Genomic DNA, 22,946 nt, shown 5'->3' with positions numbered 1-22,946 from the left:
TGAATGAATGAATGAATGAATGAATGAATGAATGAATGAATGAATGAATGAATGAATGAATGAATGAATGAATGAATGAATGAATGAATGAATGAATGAATGAATGAATGAATGAATGAATGAATGAATGAATGAATGAATGAATGAATGAATGAATGAATGAATGAATGAATGAATGAATGAATGAATGAATGAATGAATGAATGAATGAATGAATGAATGAATGAATGAATGAATGAATGAATGAATGAATGAATGAATGAATGAATGAATGAATGAATGAATGAATGAATGAATGAATGAATGAATGAATGAATGAATGAATGAATGAATGAATGAATGAATGAATGAATGAATGAATGAATGAATGAATGAATGAATGAATGAATGAATGAATGAATGAATGAATGAATGAATGAATGAATGAATGAATGAATGAATGAATGAATGAATGAATGAATGAATGAATGAATGAATGAATGAATGAATGAATGAATGAATGAATGAATGAATGAATGAATGAATGAATGAATGAATGAATGAATGAATGAATGAATGAATGAATGAATGAATGAATGAATGAATGAATGAATGAATGAATCGATCAATCGACCGATCGATCAAACGATCGATAGATCGATCAATTAATCCATCCATCCATCCTTTAACCTCCGAGCCACGACAGTTGGTTTTCTCATAATTTTCTGCAATCTCCCTAGGTCCTCTGTTTTGACTCTGCTTAGTAGGTTCTTTAGGGATCAATCTTGTTATTGACGGTCCTCTTTATTTCTTATGTGATCACTGTATGCGATCGCTAGGAGTCGGCGTAAACATCTCATTTTCAAGGGCCTGGGTTTTTTTTCTTTTAGTAATTATGAATTAAAAAAAACATGTTTGTACTTTTTGTGTCTAATTTTCTCGTTCCTTATGCAGTAGATACCACATACGATTTAAAATATTTACTTTAAAACCCGACCAATAGTTTTAAAAAAAAGTTCCTTTTCAAACCTGAAGTAGAGTTCAGTTGTTTCTGTGACCTCGGCATATGAAGAAATAGTGTGTTCAGCCCTATTCCCAGCCGCCTTTACTTTCCCTAACGTGGGTTAGGTACCCATCGGAGTTGGGTGGACTCAGGGAAGGTCTACTGACTTGAACCCAGATTCGAACACGAGAATTCAGGTTAGCAGCTCAGCTCTCTAACGCTAGACCACTAATTTGCGATCACTAAAAGACAATTATCTGCCCCTTTGTAAAGTTAATGGTCGTCTCACAGTTCACAACAGTTCAAAACATTGCTAGTACTTCATCATGTTATCTTTACTTTTATTATTGGATATAGATTCGTAGGGACTAATCTTCAGATTGTTCGATTAGCCAATAATCTACGAAATCCACAAATATAATAAGTTGAACACTACTTATACACAAAGGAAATACATAATAACGTTTTAAAATACATAAGGTTATAGACTTTTAAGAGCTCAACATATCCCCTATCTACCTCTTTCTGCACATTACATAATGTATTAAACAAAAAACTAGGTGTTTTCATATGTGATTTATTGTCGAAAATAGACAACAGATTATCTTTTTTTGTGTTGGAGACACGACCATTCGAACACAAAATTATTTTAAATAATTTAGAGCTAACAATCGATAAATGTGTTTACGAAATCAATGGTAAACGCTTAGTTGTTGACTATAAGTAGTTTCTTTACTGAGTGCCATATAACCCGAAATGGGTCGACTCATTCTGTGCGTGTATAATGTATATGTAGCTTTTTTTTTAGATCTTATATTTGTTGTTCTATCCTGTCGATGTTCATATTAAGTTAATGTACAAAATATTTGCCCGTCAAAAGCTATACACTTATTAATTCAGTTTTTAATGGGTGTAGTAGGTTTTTTTACTTAACAGTCTATGTGGTCTATTTTTTTATGTTAACGTTTTTACACACAGCAACGAGGGCGGGAGGGGGTGCTGACTGCAGTCAAAGGGATGACACCAAAGTGAAAAGAAATCCATTTAATTGGAAAAATAAACCTTTCTATGTGCGCTATAGTAAAGTAAATATGAATACACCGCCAATGGGCTAGCGACAGGGGGAAAGGGAGTGAGGGGGGGGGGACGACGACACAAGTAGCAGCACTGGGAGACGTCTGACCTAGTGACACCATTGCACATACACGCACGCACACACACAGATAAACACACACATACATAAACAAACACAAACACACGCACAAACACACACATACGCACACAAACACACACACACACGCATGCTCTCTCTCACTCTTTCTGTCTCTCTCTCTCTCACACACACACACACGCATGCTCTCTCTCTGTCTCACACTCACACTCACACACACACACACAAACACACTCCTTCACTCTCCCTTAATCAACTGTAAGACGTGTATATATGTGGTCTGGCCCAGGTATGTTCCGCGACAGACGACAGCTGCTTCACTCTCCAACCACACGGTAACATGTAGGTAGAACAAGGGCCATAACTGCTGCAGCCAACACCAGAACAGAATCTGTCAAAAAGAAAAAAAAATGAAATATTCGAAAATTATTGCTGTATTTCACAAAGTCCGAATGACGGGCAACAGTTAAATTTATTCAATTGTTTGTAATTAGCGGTGTATTATAATATTTTGAAAATAAAACATCCTATAAATGCACTTGCAGAAGTTATTTACAATGTCAAAAATTTCTCTACTTTTACCAATCAGAAGGACACATCAATATATATATATATATATATATATATATATATATATATATATATATATATATATATATATATATATATATATATATATATATATATATATATATATATATGTGTGTGTGTGTGTGTGTATGTGTATGTGTGCTGACAAAGTGTACAGATTCAAACTTAATCAATACCAATTCAGAATCCAAACAATCATTTTAAAATAAAAATCAAGTTACCTGAGCTTTTCACTGCAGCAAAATTCGAAGAACTTACTGATAGCGAGAAAAATGAAATGATAGATAAATCAATCAATAAATTAATAAATTGATATATTAAATTAAACTTTTAAAAAAAAACCTAAAAAAACCCCACAGACATACATGTATACAAAAAGGAAACACATTGAACATTAATTCATTATGCATAAGTAGTTGAAATGTTTCTCTAAAATCATACTTACGCCATCGTTCTTTAGGAATCACAATGATATACCCGAGGGCTATGGGAATATTTATTGAAACATATTACCAAACTATTTTGAAAGAAATCACTGTCAGGTAAATAATTTAAAAAACCCAGTGTGACCATGACATTTTAGTAGTACAAGATGTTAAATCTAAAAGTGTAAAATATCGATTTTAAACATGAGGCATTCATGTTAGAAACATTATATAAACGTAAAATCTTAATTGGAGGAGAGAAAAAAAGGGAAACATTAAACAACAGCCTTACACGGGCTGCTAAATTAAAAGCACTGGAAGAATACACCGAAACAAACAAAAGTGTCAAGAAATGCATAAGGAAAGACAAACAGGGTTATTTAGAACTGCTGGCAAGTGAAGCAGAAGAAGCACTTTACCATGGGAATATTAGGGACGTGTACAATACAATTAAGAAGATATCTGGGAAGTTCAGTAAGCCAGAGAGGCCAGTGAAGACCAAAGATAATACCTGATGCAGAAAGACAGATGAAGAGATGGGCAGAACATTTTGAAGAACTACTGAATAGACCAACACCAGAGTGCACGCAAGCTATACCACCATCTGAACCCACCTTAAAAAGTAGAGATACAGGGTGGACTCAGGGATATACTACGGACTTGGACATGGATTCGTACTCGAGACTTTAGGGTTAGCAGCCTAGCGCTCTACCGCTTAGGCCACGCCGTCCAACGAAAGCAGTGTTAGCCTATACATTTATGGCACCCTCAGTCCATTTGCAGTTGTATTTTTATATAACTTAAACAGTAATTAAAATGCGATAACACTTTGTTTTATTTTAGTAGTTTCAATGTAATGCTGCATAATGTTATTTGTGAGCCAACAGTTAAAAAATATTTTTTTCCTCTAAGGCCAACACGACTCCCAAAGCTAGACTTTGAGAATTTCAATCTAAGGTGTAAAGTTGAATAAGATTATATTTAGTTGTTATGGACACGGTCTAACGGCGAACGACGGATTCTATTGACCAATAATGCAGAAAAATCTTCATACCTATCAAATCCTGTATTTTGATCGTTTTCCTCATATCCCACGAGTGGTCTGTGGGGTACCAGGCGCCGTATCGTAGCCTTACTGAATAGTTCAGCGCAAAAGGCTTTAGATAAAGCTCTTCTGGAAGGTATCCTTGGAAGCGAGGGGGGTGAGCCATCTCGCAGGAGCAGGACCGTTTGGGATAAAAGTCCGACTTGCATCCATTTTCTATGTCTTGATAGGAGATCCAGCACATCTGAGTTGAGCGAAATAACTTCATTGCATATTACACTCGGCTTCAAAAAGTACAGTTGAAAATGTATATATTTATCTACTATATGTACTCTAACAGCCGTTGCGTGCTCGAGAGATCGAATGTACAAAGTTTATATGGAACTATTTTTGTAGATAAAATAAATCGGGAGTGATCTCCCCTAAACTTTCTCGAATATTCTTATATAAAAAAACAGGGGATGGGAACTCGAGATATAGACATAAATTTTAATCCATTTTAAAAACTTAAACTTTTTGAAATAGAAAAAAATCTCGTAGAAAAAAGAATTGCACACCAGTAAACGCCAAATAAAATGTGCATAATAGTGCGGAATATTATTAGTACTTTATAAATTTAAAAAGTACCACTTCCGGTTATTGGAAATCGCTCAAAAGTTGATACGGATCTACGATTTTGATAAAATACGTATATATGAAATTTCATCAACCTAGCTGCCACTACGCATTAGTAATGTCTCCGTCATAACTTAATATAAGATTGGGTGTTGCTTTCAGTAGCGTAGCGAGGGGGGGGGGGCGGCGAGGGGGGGGGGACATATGTCCCCGGGCGCCGACTTTAGGGGTCGCCAAAATAGGTTGGAAAAATAAAAATGAAAGCTTGAGGGTGGTGCAAATCGAAAGTTTGAGGGGGGGGGGGGTGCAAATCGAAATCTTGAGTGGGGAGGGGGTGCAAAATCGAAAGTTTGAGGGGGGGGGTCCAAGTCGAAATCTTGAGTGAGGTGGGGGGGTTTGCAAATCGACAGTTTTTCCTCGGACGCCGGGAAGGGTCGCTACTCCTCTGGTTGCTTTGGCTTATTTTAAAAATTGTCTACCAAGAGTCGTTTTAGTGTGTGTATATTTATTACGTGTCTTGGTAATTTCCAAAGTATAAACCAAAATTAGTTCGTTTTATGTAGTGATTACAGCCATAGATGACCCGTGTTTGTAGTAGACTTTCCAGTTTGTGAGTGTAGATGTTACTTAAAACTATATATCTTAAAATAAGAACTTTGTTGAGATGACGGTAAAAACAAGAACGCAATGTCCCTTTGGCTCACCCAGTATTTAACATGGGAAGGCATATAATATAAATGAGTCTTAGGAGATTCGGTTAAAATTATGAAACAAAACAGGAACAATAGCATTACAAATAAATAGTTTAGCATGGTAGCCATGACGGTCTATGGGGCTAGTGAAGTAGAGTTCACCTGTTTCTGTGACCCCAGCATATGTAGGTATAGTGTAGTCAGCACTATGCCTAGCCGCCTTTACTTTCCTTAATTGAGTTATGTACCCATCAGAGCTGGGTGGACTGAGGGACAGTCTACTGACTTGAGTCCGGATTCGAACTCAAGACATACGGGTTAGAAGTCAAGCTCTCTACCGCTAGTCCACCAACCATACAATAACTCTTTAAAAAAAACATTCTAGGCTACTGATTCACTTTGGTAAAAGAACAAGTCATCAGATCAAAAGGGAATCAAACGTGGCGTTTGATAATTTGATTAATTTAAAAACAATAATGCCGTTTAAAAATTCTGCGACACCCTACATTGAGCTATCAAACTAAACTTACCGTCTCCCATGCAAAGCGATTGGAAGCACATTCGTTGAGCATGTCCGCGCGTTTAGGACAGTATTCAAAATAAAAAAAGAAATCCTTCTTCTTCATTTCGGATGGATCAGGGTGATAGATGGTGCCGAAATACCATAGGGTGCCATAGGGCCAGGGTATACAGTGATGGCAGGCGGGTTGGATGCCGTCTAGTTGTGATAGCACCTCCGGGGCGTCTTCACTGCTGAGGCCTGGAATTTAAAAGAATCTATTTTTAATATACTTCTTCTAGTCAATCGAAAGAGTTTTTATTTTTCTCTTGGCATTCAACAATACATTTTTATAGTTAAAAAAAGAGGAAGGTGTGTGTGTGTGGGGGGGGGGGGGGCATGTGATTTTTTTAACCTTCCAGGAATTTTTTGCATTATTGTTGACATTCCCTCCCCCCCCCCCCCCCCCCCCGCACCCCCCAAGCAAAAAAAAAACGGGTTTGGTGTCTGAACAACAAGGGTCCAACTAATGTTTTCACACATCATTTTTATTTTAGCTGGGTGAAAGGGAAATCTCACGACATAGCGTCGGAAATTATCTGGTAATGTTTGTTGAGTTTCGATAACATTCGTTACTGTAAACCATAGTTTATTTGACCGTTGAAATAAAAATAGAGTCAAGTGCATTGAATTAATGTTTTAACTTAATTTAAAGTTTAATTGACAGAAAATTAGCAATAAATTAGTAAATCTAAGTATTATTAATAAAGTCGAGTTTAGTAATCAATGTTTTTTTAAGAAACACAGAAAAAAACGTGCAGAAGATTTGCGACAAGTAGCTCTAGTTCTGTTAGTAAAATAAGACGATTAGATTTACTAAAGTTAAAAGTAGTAAGAAATAATTAGAATAATATTTAGTAGCAGCAATAATTAGCACATACACTTTTAAAAGAATTAGAAATACAAAATAATTAGCAAAACAGTATTTAAAATGCAACTCAAATCAATCCTTGCACATTTTTAAACATTATGTATTGAGAATAATATGGCGGCAAATAAATTATGTTTTACAGTATTTCGGTGGTTCCCGGAAAGGCTTGACATACTACGCCATAGTTTTACTGTTTTTTACTGCTGTACAGTTCCGGAATAATAACCGAAGCTATATCGTAGTTTTACCGGTGAAAGTCTTGGAGTGACGAGTAAAACAGGAATGGGATAGATAACATTTATTGTAAATAATAGCATTTAATTACATGTTTCTTGTCCTCTTTAGATTTACATCTAGGATAAACTAAAAGTTTACTTTAAAAAATTAAACAAGGAAAAAAAGGAAAGTTGTAAACACCTGTAAGAATGATAACAATAAAGAGTTTCATGGCGTGTAACATGATTCTTTCTGAAAATTGAGGTCTAAATTAATAGCAAATAAGGCAAGCTGAAAGAGCAAAAAATCATAGCAGCATAATTTGGAATATCTCTTCTGCAATAGCAATCCCAGTCACAATTTCGCCCTTTCAAGATGGTATAGTAAGAGCGGATATGGAATCACTGGCGCACCATCACATAAATTCAAAAGGTTGCACGGGTTATGATGCACACCAAAGCGACGCAAATAAGTGTTATCATTCGCTGATCTTTAGTCAATGAAAATAGGCGTATCATTTATGGCTTATACGATCCGAAAATAAGCGACTTACGTGGACGAATGACGAATGTGGACAGGATAGGGGGGAAGGGGGAGGGAGATCGGGTCCATTTGGACGTATACATGTCTAATTCAACAGCGAAATACTTACATTAAACAATGTTATGATTGTTAACATTATAAGAGTGCAGAAAAAAAGTACTACTAAATGCAAAAAGTACTTAGCTTGGTTTTTGTTTTGTAAGGCAAACACCATTAAATTAAAGCAATTGCTTATCATATAAATCTATGGCCTAATTTATAATTACTCGTTTAAAATACACTTATTTTTCCAAAATATGTTCTACTTCTAATATTTAGGGCTGTTAAGAGACATATTTAAAGGAAAAAAAAACTTCATAGAAGTATTCTCAACTACTTCCCAAAGTTTCATTGTAGTAATGCATAAAGAAAAACCCACACACAAACACACATACAGTAATATATATATATATATATATATATATATATATATATATATATATATATATATATATATATATATATATATATATATATATATATATATATATATATATATATATATATATATATATATATATATATATATATATATATATATATATATTTATATATATATATATATATATATATATATATATATATATATATATATATATATATATATATATATAGGACCCGCGTCGCGAGGTGTCGCGATCTAGTCCTACACACCAGCGTGACAAAGAATTTAAAGGTTTTTAACAACGCGTTACCACTCCTGTTATAAGTTTCCATATAATAACATAAGGACTTGTGAGTAATTTACATTCTTTATACATGCATTTAGACATTGCAAGCCTTCGTTGTTTTGAAGGAGATGTGAGCAACCACGAAGCAACTTCAGGCTGGGGTAAGCTTGATTATAATTACTTTTAGAACCACCTTTTTTTTTCTTCTTCTTTTCTTCTTCGTTCTGAATTTTTAGTGTTCGAAGGGATCGAGTCTTATCTGCCAGAGGGTTTGAACTCGAGACTTTTTTCGAATTAAACAACCAAAAGCTTTGCCGACTCGACCACGCCTCCAACACAATTAAGCGTTACGTGTCAACTGGTTATGCACCATTGAGGCCATTGACTCCGATTTCAGCCTGCTTTTCTTTTTTGGATTTGCTTCCATAGCCTTTGTCCAACCAAGAACAAACTACAAGGCAGAAGTTGTTTGATTTTGGAGTTGTCTCTCCTAGAAGAGCGGCTGTCCCCAGCTAACGAGCCTCATCTGCAAGAGGAACCACGTTTTCAATTATTAGAGTTAACACTTGACCCACTGTATCCGTCACGGTCCTTTTATTGGTGAAGAAGCATTGAGTCAACACTGCTACGTTTTCTGTATTTATAGATACACTCCGATGCACAGTGAAAGGCCAGCCTGGATTGACTTTAAACACACATTGTTTGTACCCAGTGGTAAGTACTTTTTGTACTTTTTTTTTAAAAACATGGAATCATAGCACGCTTTTTCACACAATTTAACAAGGGTAACCATATGTAAACATTAATTCTGTTTGGATTGATTATCACTTGTAGCAAATAATGTAACTTCATCAGCTACATTATTTAGAAACCTTTCCTAAATGGGATGTTTTTTTTATATGCATTCATTCATATACGAGCTGACCCGCAACGTAGTATACGCCGCAATCTAGATGTTTTATTTTCTGCTTATCAGCAATTCATAGTTTGTGAATTCAACACTACCCCCTCCCGCCCTCCCGCCCAGTGAAAGCAGCCGTTTACAGACATAGAAAAGATCAATCAGAAATTGTTACCTCCCCTTCGTATAAAATCGTTTAATACTACATTATCTGCCCCTAATAGCCGTCACTAACCCGGCTCTACGATTGTAAACATTCGGGATGAACCACAGCTCACCTGACAGGTGGGAATAGGTGGTGGCTAAACTGCGTGGTGTTTTCTATGGTCTCCATGTAGATAATTATATATAAATATAAATATAAATATAAATATAAATATATATATATATATATATATATATATATATATATATATATATATATATATATATATATATATTTAATTATATTTTTGGATTTTGGGAAATCTTGTAACTCAATATTGACCTACTTCTGAGGCACTATTTTGTTTTTAAGCTTTCCAGATACATTTCGTCTTGAATGGTAGTGCCAGAATATATATTTTTAAATCTAATTCGAAATCTAAAATTAAAAAAAAATAATTCTAAACAGACTAATACACTCACACACATGACATGTTGTAATTAAAAATAAACCGGGGGTGATCTCCCCTAAACTTTCTCGAATATTCTAATATATAAATAGAATAGAATCTCATAGCAAAAAGATTTGCGCACCAAGCGAACGCCAAAACAAAATGTGCATAATAGTTCGGAATATTATTAGTACTTTATAAATTTACATGCGTTTTTTGAGAAATCGGAAATAGCGTAAATTAGTACTTCCGTTCAACGGAAATTACTCAAAATTAGACAGAAGGTAGAGAATTAGATCTTTTACTTACATGTGAAATTTGATTTATCTATCTGATATAGTACTCAAGTTATAGGCTTTTGAAAAATGCAAAGTAGAAAAAATACCACTTCCGGTTATCGGAAATCGCTCAAAAGTTGATCAAGATCTACGATTTTGATAAAATACTTATATATGAAATTTCATCAACCTAGCTGTAACGGTACTCAAGTTATCAGGTTTACACACAGACAGAGAGACAGCGTATTTTGTACATTGGCCGGCCAATGCGCGGACTGGCCTGGATTCCTGGCCAATGGTCTATCTAGACTGTTGTGATCGTGTTTTCATTATTCTGGGTGCGGGTTCATTGTGAGTAACGTATTGTTTGGCTCTTGATTGTATAGCATTCTATGTGCAATGCGACATGGACCAAAAGGACCGTCAGATAAAGAGACAGACATACCAGATGGCTCTCAAAATAAATAATCCTGAACTTAATAGCCTGAACTTAAACTAGATCACAGAAAACCAAGGCATAGCCAAAGCCAATGTTCAGTAGAACGTGCCAACTAAGATGTTCAAAACATGATGATGACATGGATGCAGAGGCTGAGAGTCTTATGAAAAACCGTAATTTTCATCAAGGTATCCAACAATTGCCATACGAAGCCTTGTTTGGATGCGAAGAAAAAGTGGAACTTAGCACTTGAAAAAATTTACCAAGAGAGGCTCTCGATAAGTTAGCTACCGATGAAGATCTTGAGAACATTGAACAAGAAATGGAGGTTGCAATAAATGCAACGACATCCTCAGCTAACACATCTCCTGCCGTGGCGCAACGTCCAGACCAGCTGCGTGACAATAATAAGGCCAACAGATTATGTGTAGTTTGTGAAAAATATTGAAGTTCGACCCATTCTTGTGGATCCTGTGGCAACGATGTCCATGCGATATGCGGAATAGCCAATAAAGCAGACGAAGGGTATGGAGGGAACAGTACTCGCAGAATATATCACAATAAACAAGAGACCATGGACAGGTAAGCAGCTCATACTACCTTGCAAACTCAAGGTGCTAAGATGCTAACAACATTTAAACAAGCTAAAGTGAAAGATACTGGTAGCATCCGTATTAGTATTCCGGATGTTGACAGAGGTCGCGGTGATCCCCGAGGCGTCATTGCAGTTGGCAAGAGCGTCGAGGGCGCTTTCTACAAGCTAGGAACGGAACATGATGTATTTAAAAAACTATAAGTTAGAAGTGAGTTTTTAATTCTTCACGAAAAACTGATCTCATTGTCACCAGTTGGCACTGAGGAAAATCACTACGAACCATCGCATCTTCACAACCACTGACCAGCGGCCAAGACTTCATTTACTGCAATTGCACAACCTAGTGCACAACAAATCGCTGCAAGTGTAATTCCAAATAATAATCAACAAAGACTTAATTTTTATGATTCTTACGGTATAAAATAAACCGGGAGTGATCTCCCCTAAACTTACTCGAATATTTTTATATGAAACAACAGGGAATGGCAAATCGGGATATAGACATGACTTTTAATCCATTTTAAATAATTAAAATTTTAAAAATAGAATTAAATCTCGTAGAAAAAAGCAGTGGCGTAGCGAGGTCGGGTGTTACCCGGTGCGGCTTTTAATGGTGTCACCCCCCCCCAGAGGCGTAGCGACCCTTCCCGGGGACAAACTTTCAAATTTTTGATTTGCACCCCCCTCTAGTTTTCAAATTGCACCCCCCCTCAAGTTTTTGATTTGCACCCCTCCCCCTCAAGTTTTCGATTTGCACCCACCCACCCCCCCCCCCCCAAAGTTTCGATTTGCACCCCCTCTAAAGTTTTCGATTTGCACCCCCCCTCAAGTTTTTCTCTATATATTTTCCTATTTTTCGCCTTGGTGTCACCCCCCTAAATGGTGTCACCCGGTGAGGTCCGCACCCCCCGCCCACCACCCCTCGCTACGCCCCTGGAAAAAAGAATTGCACACCAAGTGAAAGTCATATAAAATGTGGAAAATTTCATATATAAGTATTTTACCAAAATCGTAGATCCGTATCAACTTTTGAGCGATTTCCGATAACCGGAAGTGGTACTTTTTTCACTTTGAATTTTTCAAAAACCTATAACTTGAGTACTATTTCAGATAGATAAATGAAATTTCACACGTAAGTAAAAGATCTAATTCTCTACCTTCTGTCAAATTTTGAGTAATTTCCGTTGACCGGAAGTAGTAATTTAAGCTATTTCCGAATTCTCAAAAAAAAGCTTGTAAATTTATAAAGTACTAATAATATTCCGCACTATTATGCACATTTTGTTTTGGCGTTCGCTTGGTGCCAATTATTTTTTCTATGAGATTCTATTCTATTTTAAAAAGTTTAAGTATTTAAAATGGATTAAAAATCATAACTATATCCCGAGTTCCCATCCCCTGTTGTTTTATATAAGAACTAGACTTACCTTGTCATTTCTTGAATAACTGTGGGTTTTGAGAGTCATCCATAAAAAAACACCACGTCACAAAAAACCAGACTCAACATTCAAAAAGATGTTTTTTATCTTTTAAAAACACAGATTTTGGACTATCCCTTCATATACTAACGTCACAGGTGACCTACTTAAATCTACTTCACCTACCCAGTGTCCCGCCAAGTCTCAGACATGTTTTTATCGTTAAAAAAAAACGATTCTAGCCGAGCATGTCTCTGACCACACTATCCCTTCATATGCTTAGCACAAATAAACAGATGAACTCTACTTCACCTGCCCTGTATCCCGCCAAGTTCAGATAGGAAACTTTCATTCTTATCTAAAAAAAAATAAAAAAAATTAACATTGTCGTCTTGGTCTAGAACCCGTGCCACCCGCATGAAGGCCGATTACACTAATAACTTAACATATTTAACTCGTGACGTCACAAGTGTTTTTTTATAGTATACTTTAATACTTTGAGTCTCCTTATGCAACTTGATTTACGCGCATAGATCTAGATCTAAGTCTAATAGTAGTTACTTTCAAATTAAATTTTATCTTAAATTAGCCAATTGCATAGCTAAACAAAAAAAGATTTATAAAAAATAATGAAGGTCTAAAATTATCTAGATCTAGATCTAGATCTAGATAGAATTATCTAGATCTAGATTCTACGACTCGTTTGCTTAAGTCTTAAGTCTAGTTTTTGCGTAACTCTTGCTAGATCTAGAATCTAGATCTAATCATTAGACCTATTCTAGCTAGATAGATCTAGATCTAGATAGATAAATCACAAAGATTAATATCAAGTATTTAAGGACTAAAAAATGTATTATGATGTGACCTACTTAGGTCTAGTAATGTTTTATTTTTAGTTTGACATTTGTTATAATACCATATATGGTCTGTGGTGCAATTACCGGTTTTTTTCCACTGTCTTACTAAGAGAGTCTTAGACTCAGAAATTTTCCATCGAGAGATGATTGATTGTTTCAGACCAGATGACCACCCCAACCAATGGTCTTATGATTTGAAGGTGACCTTCCATGTTACCTAAGTCTATAAATAGATCGCCCACAGGTATCTCGAGGCAGTCTATGGTCAGACGTCGTCGAGAGTTGATAAGCCCTGTGTGTTGCCGTGCAGTATTAAGTTGTTATATTACTTGTGATTAAGTGATTCTTTATGCTTATAGCAGTGTTATGTATACAGTGGTGATTTTTCTGAAGTGTTAAAAGCTGTGATATTGTATCATACTATTTATTCCCACGAATTGTAAGTTGGGTTTTGATCATTCTGTATATCCATTTTATTCTTGTATAAATCTAGTGTTCTGCCACGACTTTGTACACTCATTACAAGTTATATGCAGATTAAAGGTTTTGTTGGCATCATTAGTTTCTCTAGTGTTTCCCCTAGACATTAATTACGAGTCCTAGTGAACTAGTGAGTCAACTTTCTTTTATATAGGCTTGTCGCCATCTGTGTGTAATCAGTTAAACGAATCCGGGAGCGTTCGCCATCTATCTGGCTGATAGATTGGTGTCCGTTACAATGATTATAAAATGGATTGTATTTTTATCTAATTAACCTTTGGTATGTAACTAATTAATCTTTGGTTTGAACTAGATTCTAGATCTAGATCTATAAATAACTTTCTTGGCCACCTGATATATTTAGATCTATAAATATCTTTCTTGGACAGATTGTAGACCTAGAGAAATTTATTGTAAAACTAAATGAAAAACACAGTTGAAAATTTATATAAGTGTTGGAACGTAATAAAAACAGCAAACGAACGTATTGTTAAAGTTATGGCCGACAGAAAATGAGCTTTAGAACGCGTTAAACTTTTGAATGGGCCACAAAGTCTATGATGGAAGCCGCCATGTTATTGTACTAAAAAGTAAACAAAACGTGTAACGTCACTATTCAGTCAAGGTAAAGCCATTGTTCTAAAACTTTAAAATTAATGTGGTTAATCTACCTATGAATAAATCAATAAATTAATTATCGTCTTTAAATAAATTTGTGATTAACAGTCTCTCTGAAAGCTAAAATTGTTCTCTACCTACATACTATTTTACAGTTCTCCAAAAAGCGTAGATCATCTACAGTAGTCAATCCGACAAACAAAAAAACAAACAAATATTCAAACATGTAAACAAACTTGAGCTTTAGTAGTATAGAGATATTCGAGAAAGTTTAGGGGAGATCACTCCCGGTTTATTTTCTTGTTTTTTTTTCTGATTTCATCTTGTTATATATCTGCATCTGTACCTATGCTTTTATTAAGGAAAGCAAATTAGTTTTTATTTCTTATTTTCAGTGCATTTAAAAGCTTATCATTATTAAAGTTTTCATATTTGTTATATTAGATAGTAAAAGTAGTGCATGCTTTGGCGTTGGGTAATCTGTCAGATGAGTCGTTTACCAGTAAATTGTCGAGGTATGTTCTTAATTAAATTAGTTTGGAAAGTCTAAAGTTGTAGACTAGAATACTTATAAATCAAAAAACTTTTGGAACTCAAAATTTAGTGCAACCGAATTTTACAGACAGACAGACAGACAGACAGAGAGACAGACAGACAGTCAGACAGACAGACAGACAGAGAGACAGACAGACAGACAGACAGACAGACAGACAGACAGACAGACAGACAGACAGACAGACAGACAGACAGACAGACAGACAGACAGACAGACAGACAGACAGACAGACAGACAGACAGACAGACAGACAGACAGACAGACAGACAGACAGACAGACAGACAGACAGACAGACAGACAGACAGACAGACAGACAGACAGACAGACAGACAGACAGACAGACAGACAGACAGACAGACAGACAGACAGACAGACAGACAGACAGACAGACAGACAGACAGACAGACAGACAGACAGACAGACAGACAGACAGACAGACAGACAGACAGACAGACAGACAGACAGACAGACAGACAGACAGACAGACAGACAGACAGACAGACAGACAGACAGACAGACAGACAGACAGACAGACAGACAGACAGACAGACAGACAGACAGACAGACAGACAGACAGACAGACAGACAGACAGACAGACAGACAGACAGACAGACAGACAGACAGACAGACAGACAGACAGACAGACAAAGTGAACAAATAAACATAGTTATTAAAAACGAAATAGAAAAATAGAAACAGAGAAATTAAAAAATTATTTAAAAAAACTAACATTGGATATTGCTTATTCTTTTATTTAGTACATTATTTCCTGCGATAGTAATGTTTCAACTGCTACAGTACAGACATTTAAAAAAATCTTATTAATATTTAAACCTAGGTTTGTTTTGTTGCATGATAAGGAATACTATGATTTACTGAACTTTAAGTAATTAAAAAAACAAACACCTAAAGTTCCATGTCTAATAATATTATAATATTTTCGGAAGACTTGTTGACAAATTATAATTATTAAATAGCTTGTCTCACGAGATTTTCTTCAACCTTGAGATCAATGAAAACAGTTCAACGAGACTAGATCAGAGTTGGCTGCAAACAGAAGTTTGTAAACTTTACGATCAGTGCATTGTCCTTTCAAGTAAGAAATAACTCATTTACATTAGACTCCTTCGTTTATTCTAGATCGATAACCCATATCATTGAATCACAACAGTACTCCTAATCAGTGGCGTAGCGAGGTCGGGTGTCACCCGGTGCGGCACTTAATGGTTTACCCCCCCCCCCCCCCAGAGGCGTAGCGACTCTTCCTGGGGACAAACTTTCAATTTTCGATTTGCACCCCCCTCAAAATTTCGATTTGCACCCCACCTCAAATTTTTTTGCACCCCCCTAAATGGTGTCACCCGGTGAGGTCCGCCCCCGCCCCCCCCCGCTACGCCTCTGCTCCTAGTATATCTATATATCTGTATTTGTATCAGTGTTTCTTCCAGATTTTTCTTCCGCCGCCTTTAAATCTGCACCGTAATAATGCAAAATTTATCTTACACAGGGAAATCAACGACCGTTTCTATGGTGACCAATGGGCCGTCACAAACAGGTAACCACTTTTTTTTCAACTGTTTTACGTCTCAAGATACTGGCTACTGACAAAAACTATTGGATCAATTTTGAAACTGTTACAGTTAAAAATTACTAGGTAATGTGGACAGTGGCGTAGCGAGGTCGGGTGTCACCCGGTGCGGCACTTAATGGTGTCACCCCCTTCCCGGGGACAAATTTTCAAATTTTCGATTTGCACCCCCCCCCCTCAAGTTTTCGATTTGCACCCCCCCCCTCAAACTTTCGATTTGCACTCCCCCCCCCTCAAGTTTTCGATTTGCACCCCCCCTCAAACTTTCGATTTGCACCCCCCCCCCTCTCTCAAGTTTTTCTCTATATATTTTGCTATTTTTTGCAAATGTTCAGGTTTAGGGTAGGGTTAGCAAGGTTTACATTTTCATTCATTTTAAAATTGTCGTTTAGTGAAATTCAAGCAATAGCGATGTTAACTTTCTACGACTTTAACCTTTATAACTTTATAATAAACGAAATGGTTAATTCACAAAATTAGAATTTAGACGTGTTTCATTGCAGTTCATGTGAGCAGCAATTTCATCTGGATTGTGTGTGGAGCAATCTTTGGCAGCGTTTGCTTAATTGTAGTTATTGCTGGTGTGGCGTTATACATTCGACGTAAAGGTATGAAAAACACAAGCTAATTTAAAAATGATATATATATATATATATATATATATATATATATATATATATATATATATATACATGTTTTTTGAATTGGCTTTGTAATATTGAAATGTAAACAGTGAGAACAAGCAATTAAAAAAAAATCGTACCTGATAAAAAGTAAACATGCAATCCCATTCTATTTCAACATTACGTGTTGATAAAGAAAAAAAACAACAACTGTGTGTTGATAAAGAAAAAAAACAACCGTGAAGGAATACTATGAATTTCATTTTCTGTATTCAAAATTTATTTACCACAATTGAAAACGCTAATACTAACATTTCAACACTTACACATCTTATTTTCTAAAAACATAATATAAAAAAATAATCACTTAACCTAATTCACAGTGTCAAAAAACTTTAAGTTGTTAATTTTTTTTTAATTAGGAATTTAAAAAAAAAATTTCTTTAGTTTCATGATTTATAAAAAATTAAACTATCTTTAATAAGAATTTAGATTAAAAAAAAAACTCCTTTCCATGAAATTGAGTCATGATAGTTGCTATAAACTTTCTAAACTTGCTATAAACTTTTTAAACTTGCTATAAACTTTCTAAACTTGCTATAAATTTTCTAAACTTGCTATAAACTTTCTAAACTTGCTATAAACTTTCTAAACTTGCTATAAAGTTTCTAAACCTTAACCGACCATCTATTGTGTATCTTTGCTCTATTTAGTGGCCTCAAGAGGACATTTTACTACAGAAGATTTCGAACTCAACACTACTCATTGCAGTAGTGTGAACTATGTGTTGGACTACCTGAAAAGAACCGACTTTAACATAGGAGAAGCAAGTGAGCCACAGGTTGAGTCAGCTGTGGATGTAGCAGATCCTCTGTCAGATGGGGAACCAGCGGGTAGGAGAGAGGACAGTGAAGATACAAAAGTTGTTTAAAGCAAGCTATCCAGCGGGTAGGAGAGAGGACAGTGTGTGTAAAGATACCGAGTGAGGATGAAAGACTTGACACTTAATCTCCAATTCATTCCTGGACTGACCTAAATGACCGGTTTTACATTTTAGCCCATGTTCAAGAAATTTCACCGTGGCCGAAGTTAGTGTTATTGAGGAAACATTCTCTGTGTAAATTTAGGATAGCTATTCTCTAAGCCTAAATGTGGTAAATTGTATTATGTGATTGTGTAAATATTTTGATGACATTGTAATTACTTTAATGATTTTGCTGTTATTTTAATGAATGTGTAAACAATTTAATTATTTTGTAATTATTGTAATGATTTTTTTATTTTAATGATTTTGTAAATGTTGCAATAATTTTTAATTAATTGAATGAGTGTGAATATAATTAAAGTTGTTTTTCACGCATGCTTGCGTGATATGAATTTACTTATACATACACATACACATACACATACAAATACAAATCCACATCCACATCCACATCCACATCCACATCCACATCCACATCCACATCCACATCCACATCCACATCCACATCCACATCCACATCCACATCCACATCCACATCCACATACACATACACATACACATACACATACACATACACATACACATACACATACACATACACATACACATACACATACACATACACATACACATACACATACACATACACATACACATACAAATCCACATCCACATCCACATCCACATCCACATCCACATCCACATCCACATCCACATCCACATCCACATCCACATCCACATCCACATCCACATCCACATACACATACACATACACATACACATACACATACACATACACATACACATACACATACACATACACATACACATACACATACACATACACATACACATACACATACACTTACACTTACACTTACACTTACACTTACACTTACACTTACACATACACGTTATAGTTTAGATGTAGTCTCTAGGTGGACAATGGAATAAATTTGGTATACTTTTTGTGTCGTCTGTAACGGACATAGAAATCAACAAGCTATGCTTATTGTAGGTGTACAAAGACAAGTCCAAGTTCATTTGGTATTTGTAGAGTGATAGCAAGGACGATAACAATATTTTAATCACAAACACGCCCTACAGTGAAGAAGTGAGGTAGTAGTGACCAGTGTTTCTCTGGCGTTGGGAATTCGGGAACAGGGCATATCCCCCTGTCAATTACCCCCCCCGGACATTTCCCCCCGACATTACCCACGGAGTAATTCCCCCCCCCCTGTCAATTATCCCCCGACCCCCCTGACAAGGTTAGGGTTAGGGTTAGGGTTAGGGCTAGGTTTAGGGCTATGGTTAGGGTTAGGGTTAGGTTTAGGGCTAGGGTTAGGGTTAGAGCTAAGTTTAAGGCTAGGGTTAGGGTTAGGGTTAGGGTTAGGGTTAGGGTTAGGGCTAGGGCTAGGGTTAGGGTTAGGTTTAGAGTTAGGGCTAGGTTTAGGTTTAGGGTTAGGGCTAGGGTTAGAGCTAAATTTAGGGCTAGGCTAAGGGTTAGGGCTAGGTTTAGGGTTAGGGTTTGGGTTAGGGTTAGGTTTAGGGCTAGGGTTAGGGTTAGAGCTAAGTTTAAGGCTAGGGTTAGGGTTAGGGTTAGGGTTAGGGTTAGGGCTAGGGCTAGGGCTAGGGCTAGGGCTAGGGCTAGGGTTAGGGTTAGGTTTAGAGTTAGGGCTAGGTTTAGGTTTAGGGTTAGGGCTAGGGTTAGAGCTAAATTTAGGGCTAGGCTAAGGGTTAGGGCTAGGTTTAGGGTTAGGGTTAGGGCTAGGGCTAGGGTTAGAGCTAGAGCTAGGGTTAGGGTTAGGCTTAAACCAATTTCTAGCGTTGGTTTTGTGTGAAATTTTAGGCTAAGGTAGATGCTTATGTTTTGGTATTTTTCTTAAGGTTTGGATTAAAGTAGTATATAGATATAGAATTCTAGTTAGAGTTAGGATTCTCACTTGAGAGGGGGGGGGGGGGGGTAATTCCCCGGGGGGGGGGGGGGGGGTAATTGACAGGGGGGTAATTGACAGAGGGGTAATTGCTACGGGGGGTAAATACGGGGGGATGTCCGGGGGATAATTTCCCGGGGGGTAATGTCCTGTAGCCGGGACTTCATACTTTCATTGGGGCATACTTCAATTAATGTAATAGCTAAATGTATTCTATTTTGTTAGGGGGAGTCATGGATTTGCTTTTGGGGAGGGGGGGGGGGGCGTGCGCAGAGTTTTACTACACAAATCTAATGATCATGTCACATTTCCACGCCCCCCCCCCCCCCCCCCCCCCCCCCATCAAAGAGGGCTACAGGACATTACCGCCCGGGAAATTCTCAAAGCCTAAATGTGGTAAATTATATTATGTGATTTTGTAAATATTTTGATGATATTGTAATTATTTTAATGATTTTGCTGTTATTTTAATGAATGTGTAAAGAATTTAATTATTTTGTAAATATTGTAATGATTTTTTTATTTTAATAATTTTGTAAATGTTGCAATAATTTTTAATTAATTGAATGAGTGTGTATATATTTAAAGTTGTTTTTCACGCATGCTTGCGTGATATGAATTTACTTATACATACACATACAAATACAAATACACATCCACATCCACATCCACATCCACATTCACATCCACATCCACATCCACATCCACATCCACATCCACATCCACATCCACATCCACATCCACATCCACATCCACATCCACATCCACATCCACATCCACATCCACATCCACATCCACATCCACATCCACATCCACATCCACATCCACATCCACATCCACATCCACATCCACATCCACATCCACATCCACATTCACATCCACATCCACATCCACATCCACATCCACATCCACATCCACATCCACATCCACATCCACATCCACATCCACATCCACATCCACATCCACATCCACATGCACATGCACATGCACATGCACACACACACACACACACACACACACACATACACATACACATACACATACACATACACATACACATACACATACACATACACATACACATACACATACACATACACATACACATACACATACACATACACATACACATACACATACACATACACATACACATACACATACACATACACATACACATACACGTTATAATTGAGGTTTAGTCTCTAGATGGACAATGGAATAAATTTGGTATACTTTTTGTGTCGTCTTTTCCGGACAAAGACATCAACAAGCTATGCTTATTGTAGGTGTACAAAGAAAAGTCGAAGTTCGTTTGGTATTTGTAGATTGATAGCAAGGACGATAACAATACTTTAATCACAAACCCACCCTATAGTGGAAAAGTCAGGCAGTAGTGACCAGTCTTTCTTTCAGACATTATTCATGGGGGTTGGGACTTCATACTTACATTGGGGCATACTTCAATTTCCGGGAACACTTGTTGAAGCGTTTATTTCAAATATAAAATAAATGTATTTTATTTTGTTAGGGGGAGTCATGAGTTTGCTTTGGGGGGGGGGGGCATGTGCAGAGCTTTAAAACACAAACCCAATGATCATGTCACATTTCCACGCCCCCCCCCCCCCCCCCCATCAAAGAGATCCCGTATTCTACGCGCTCGCTAGTGTTTACTTAATTAAAGGGCCGTCGTCACACTCTAGTCGTATGTTATAATAACGAAGCTTTCTCGTTTTTCGATTCACTGCGTGCCTGCATACAGACTCTAACTTCAAATCAAACACGTACACTTTTGTTGACAAAAAAATAAGGGTCTGATCTCAACAATGCCTTCATTAAATCTCATTATAATACAATGTAGTTTTTTTGACTTCATTTAATTTAATATATTGTCAATCAGGAAGCTCCACAGCTGTCTCGAACTGCATTTACTCGTTATCCACTGAGCCTGCAAATGTTATGAGGGATGATCAACTAGAACCGATCCCAGTTAGGTTTACGGCAGTTTAAGCTATTTTAAGAACAAGAGAATATTATTTGAAGCGGGTGTTGATAGATCATTAAGACAGATTCGTTAAGTTCCTACAGTGATCACGCATAAGAACTGCCGCCTTTCATTAGACGGTGTCACGCTATTCAATGAACGTTTCACATAAAAACAAACTGAAAGGGCCGTGTTATTCCGCAACCATTCTGCTATAATATGTACGAGTTATTTCGTATTCCTACGTATACAATGTGAGATATTCAAATCCCAGTAAAAACCCTTCTTGCGATCATTTTTTTTTGTCTGCAGTCACTTGACCCAGCTTGCGTACAGAGCTCATTTTATTCATTTAGACTTAGACTAGAATATATTAAAGCTAATTAAGCAAATAAAATAAACATCATGTGCTGCATTTGTAAAAAAATATCTATACCGCGTTATAGGTATGTTTAAATATGTATTAGATCCTCGCTTGTTAGGCCGAGTAAGTCACGTGACTCACTTATCCCACCTGTAAGCCAGCCTGGTCACATTTTTACTAAACTATAAATTTGTAAATATTTTATATTTGTAATTATTTTAATGATTATGTACATGTTTTGATAATTTTGCTAATATTTTAATGATTTTGTACAAATATTAATGATTTTGCTAATATGTCAATGATTT

The 22,946-nt window shown here is 36.4% G+C and overlaps 1 protein-coding gene across 1 annotated transcript; it reads right to left on the bottom strand.

The window, feature by feature from the left end:
• Nucleotides 1–1,551: 1,551 nt before the first annotated feature.
• On the bottom strand, nt 1,552–7,553 carry LOC131928931 (uncharacterized). Its single transcript, XM_059285105.1, has 6 exons — nt 7,369–7,553; nt 6,052–6,281; nt 4,224–4,458; nt 3,190–3,228; nt 2,966–3,001; nt 1,552–2,544 (listed from the first exon to the last, which is right to left on the bottom strand). The coding sequence occupies exons 1-6, from the start codon at nt 7,409–7,411 to the stop codon at nt 2,471–2,473; spliced, it is 657 nt and encodes a 218-aa protein (XP_059141088.1). The 5' UTR covers nt 7,412–7,553; the 3' UTR covers nt 1,552–2,470.
• Nucleotides 7,554–22,946: the final 15,393 nt, after the last annotated feature.

The sequence above is a fragment of the Physella acuta genome, unplaced genomic scaffold, assembly GCF_028476545.2.
Source record: "Physella acuta isolate Inbredline_101_S28 unplaced genomic scaffold, ASM2847654v3 ptg001571l, whole genome shotgun sequence".
In the NCBI taxonomy this organism is placed as follows: domain Eukaryota; kingdom Metazoa; phylum Mollusca; class Gastropoda; family Physidae; genus Physella; species Physella acuta.
This window is presented reverse-complemented; position numbering and strand designations above follow the sequence as displayed.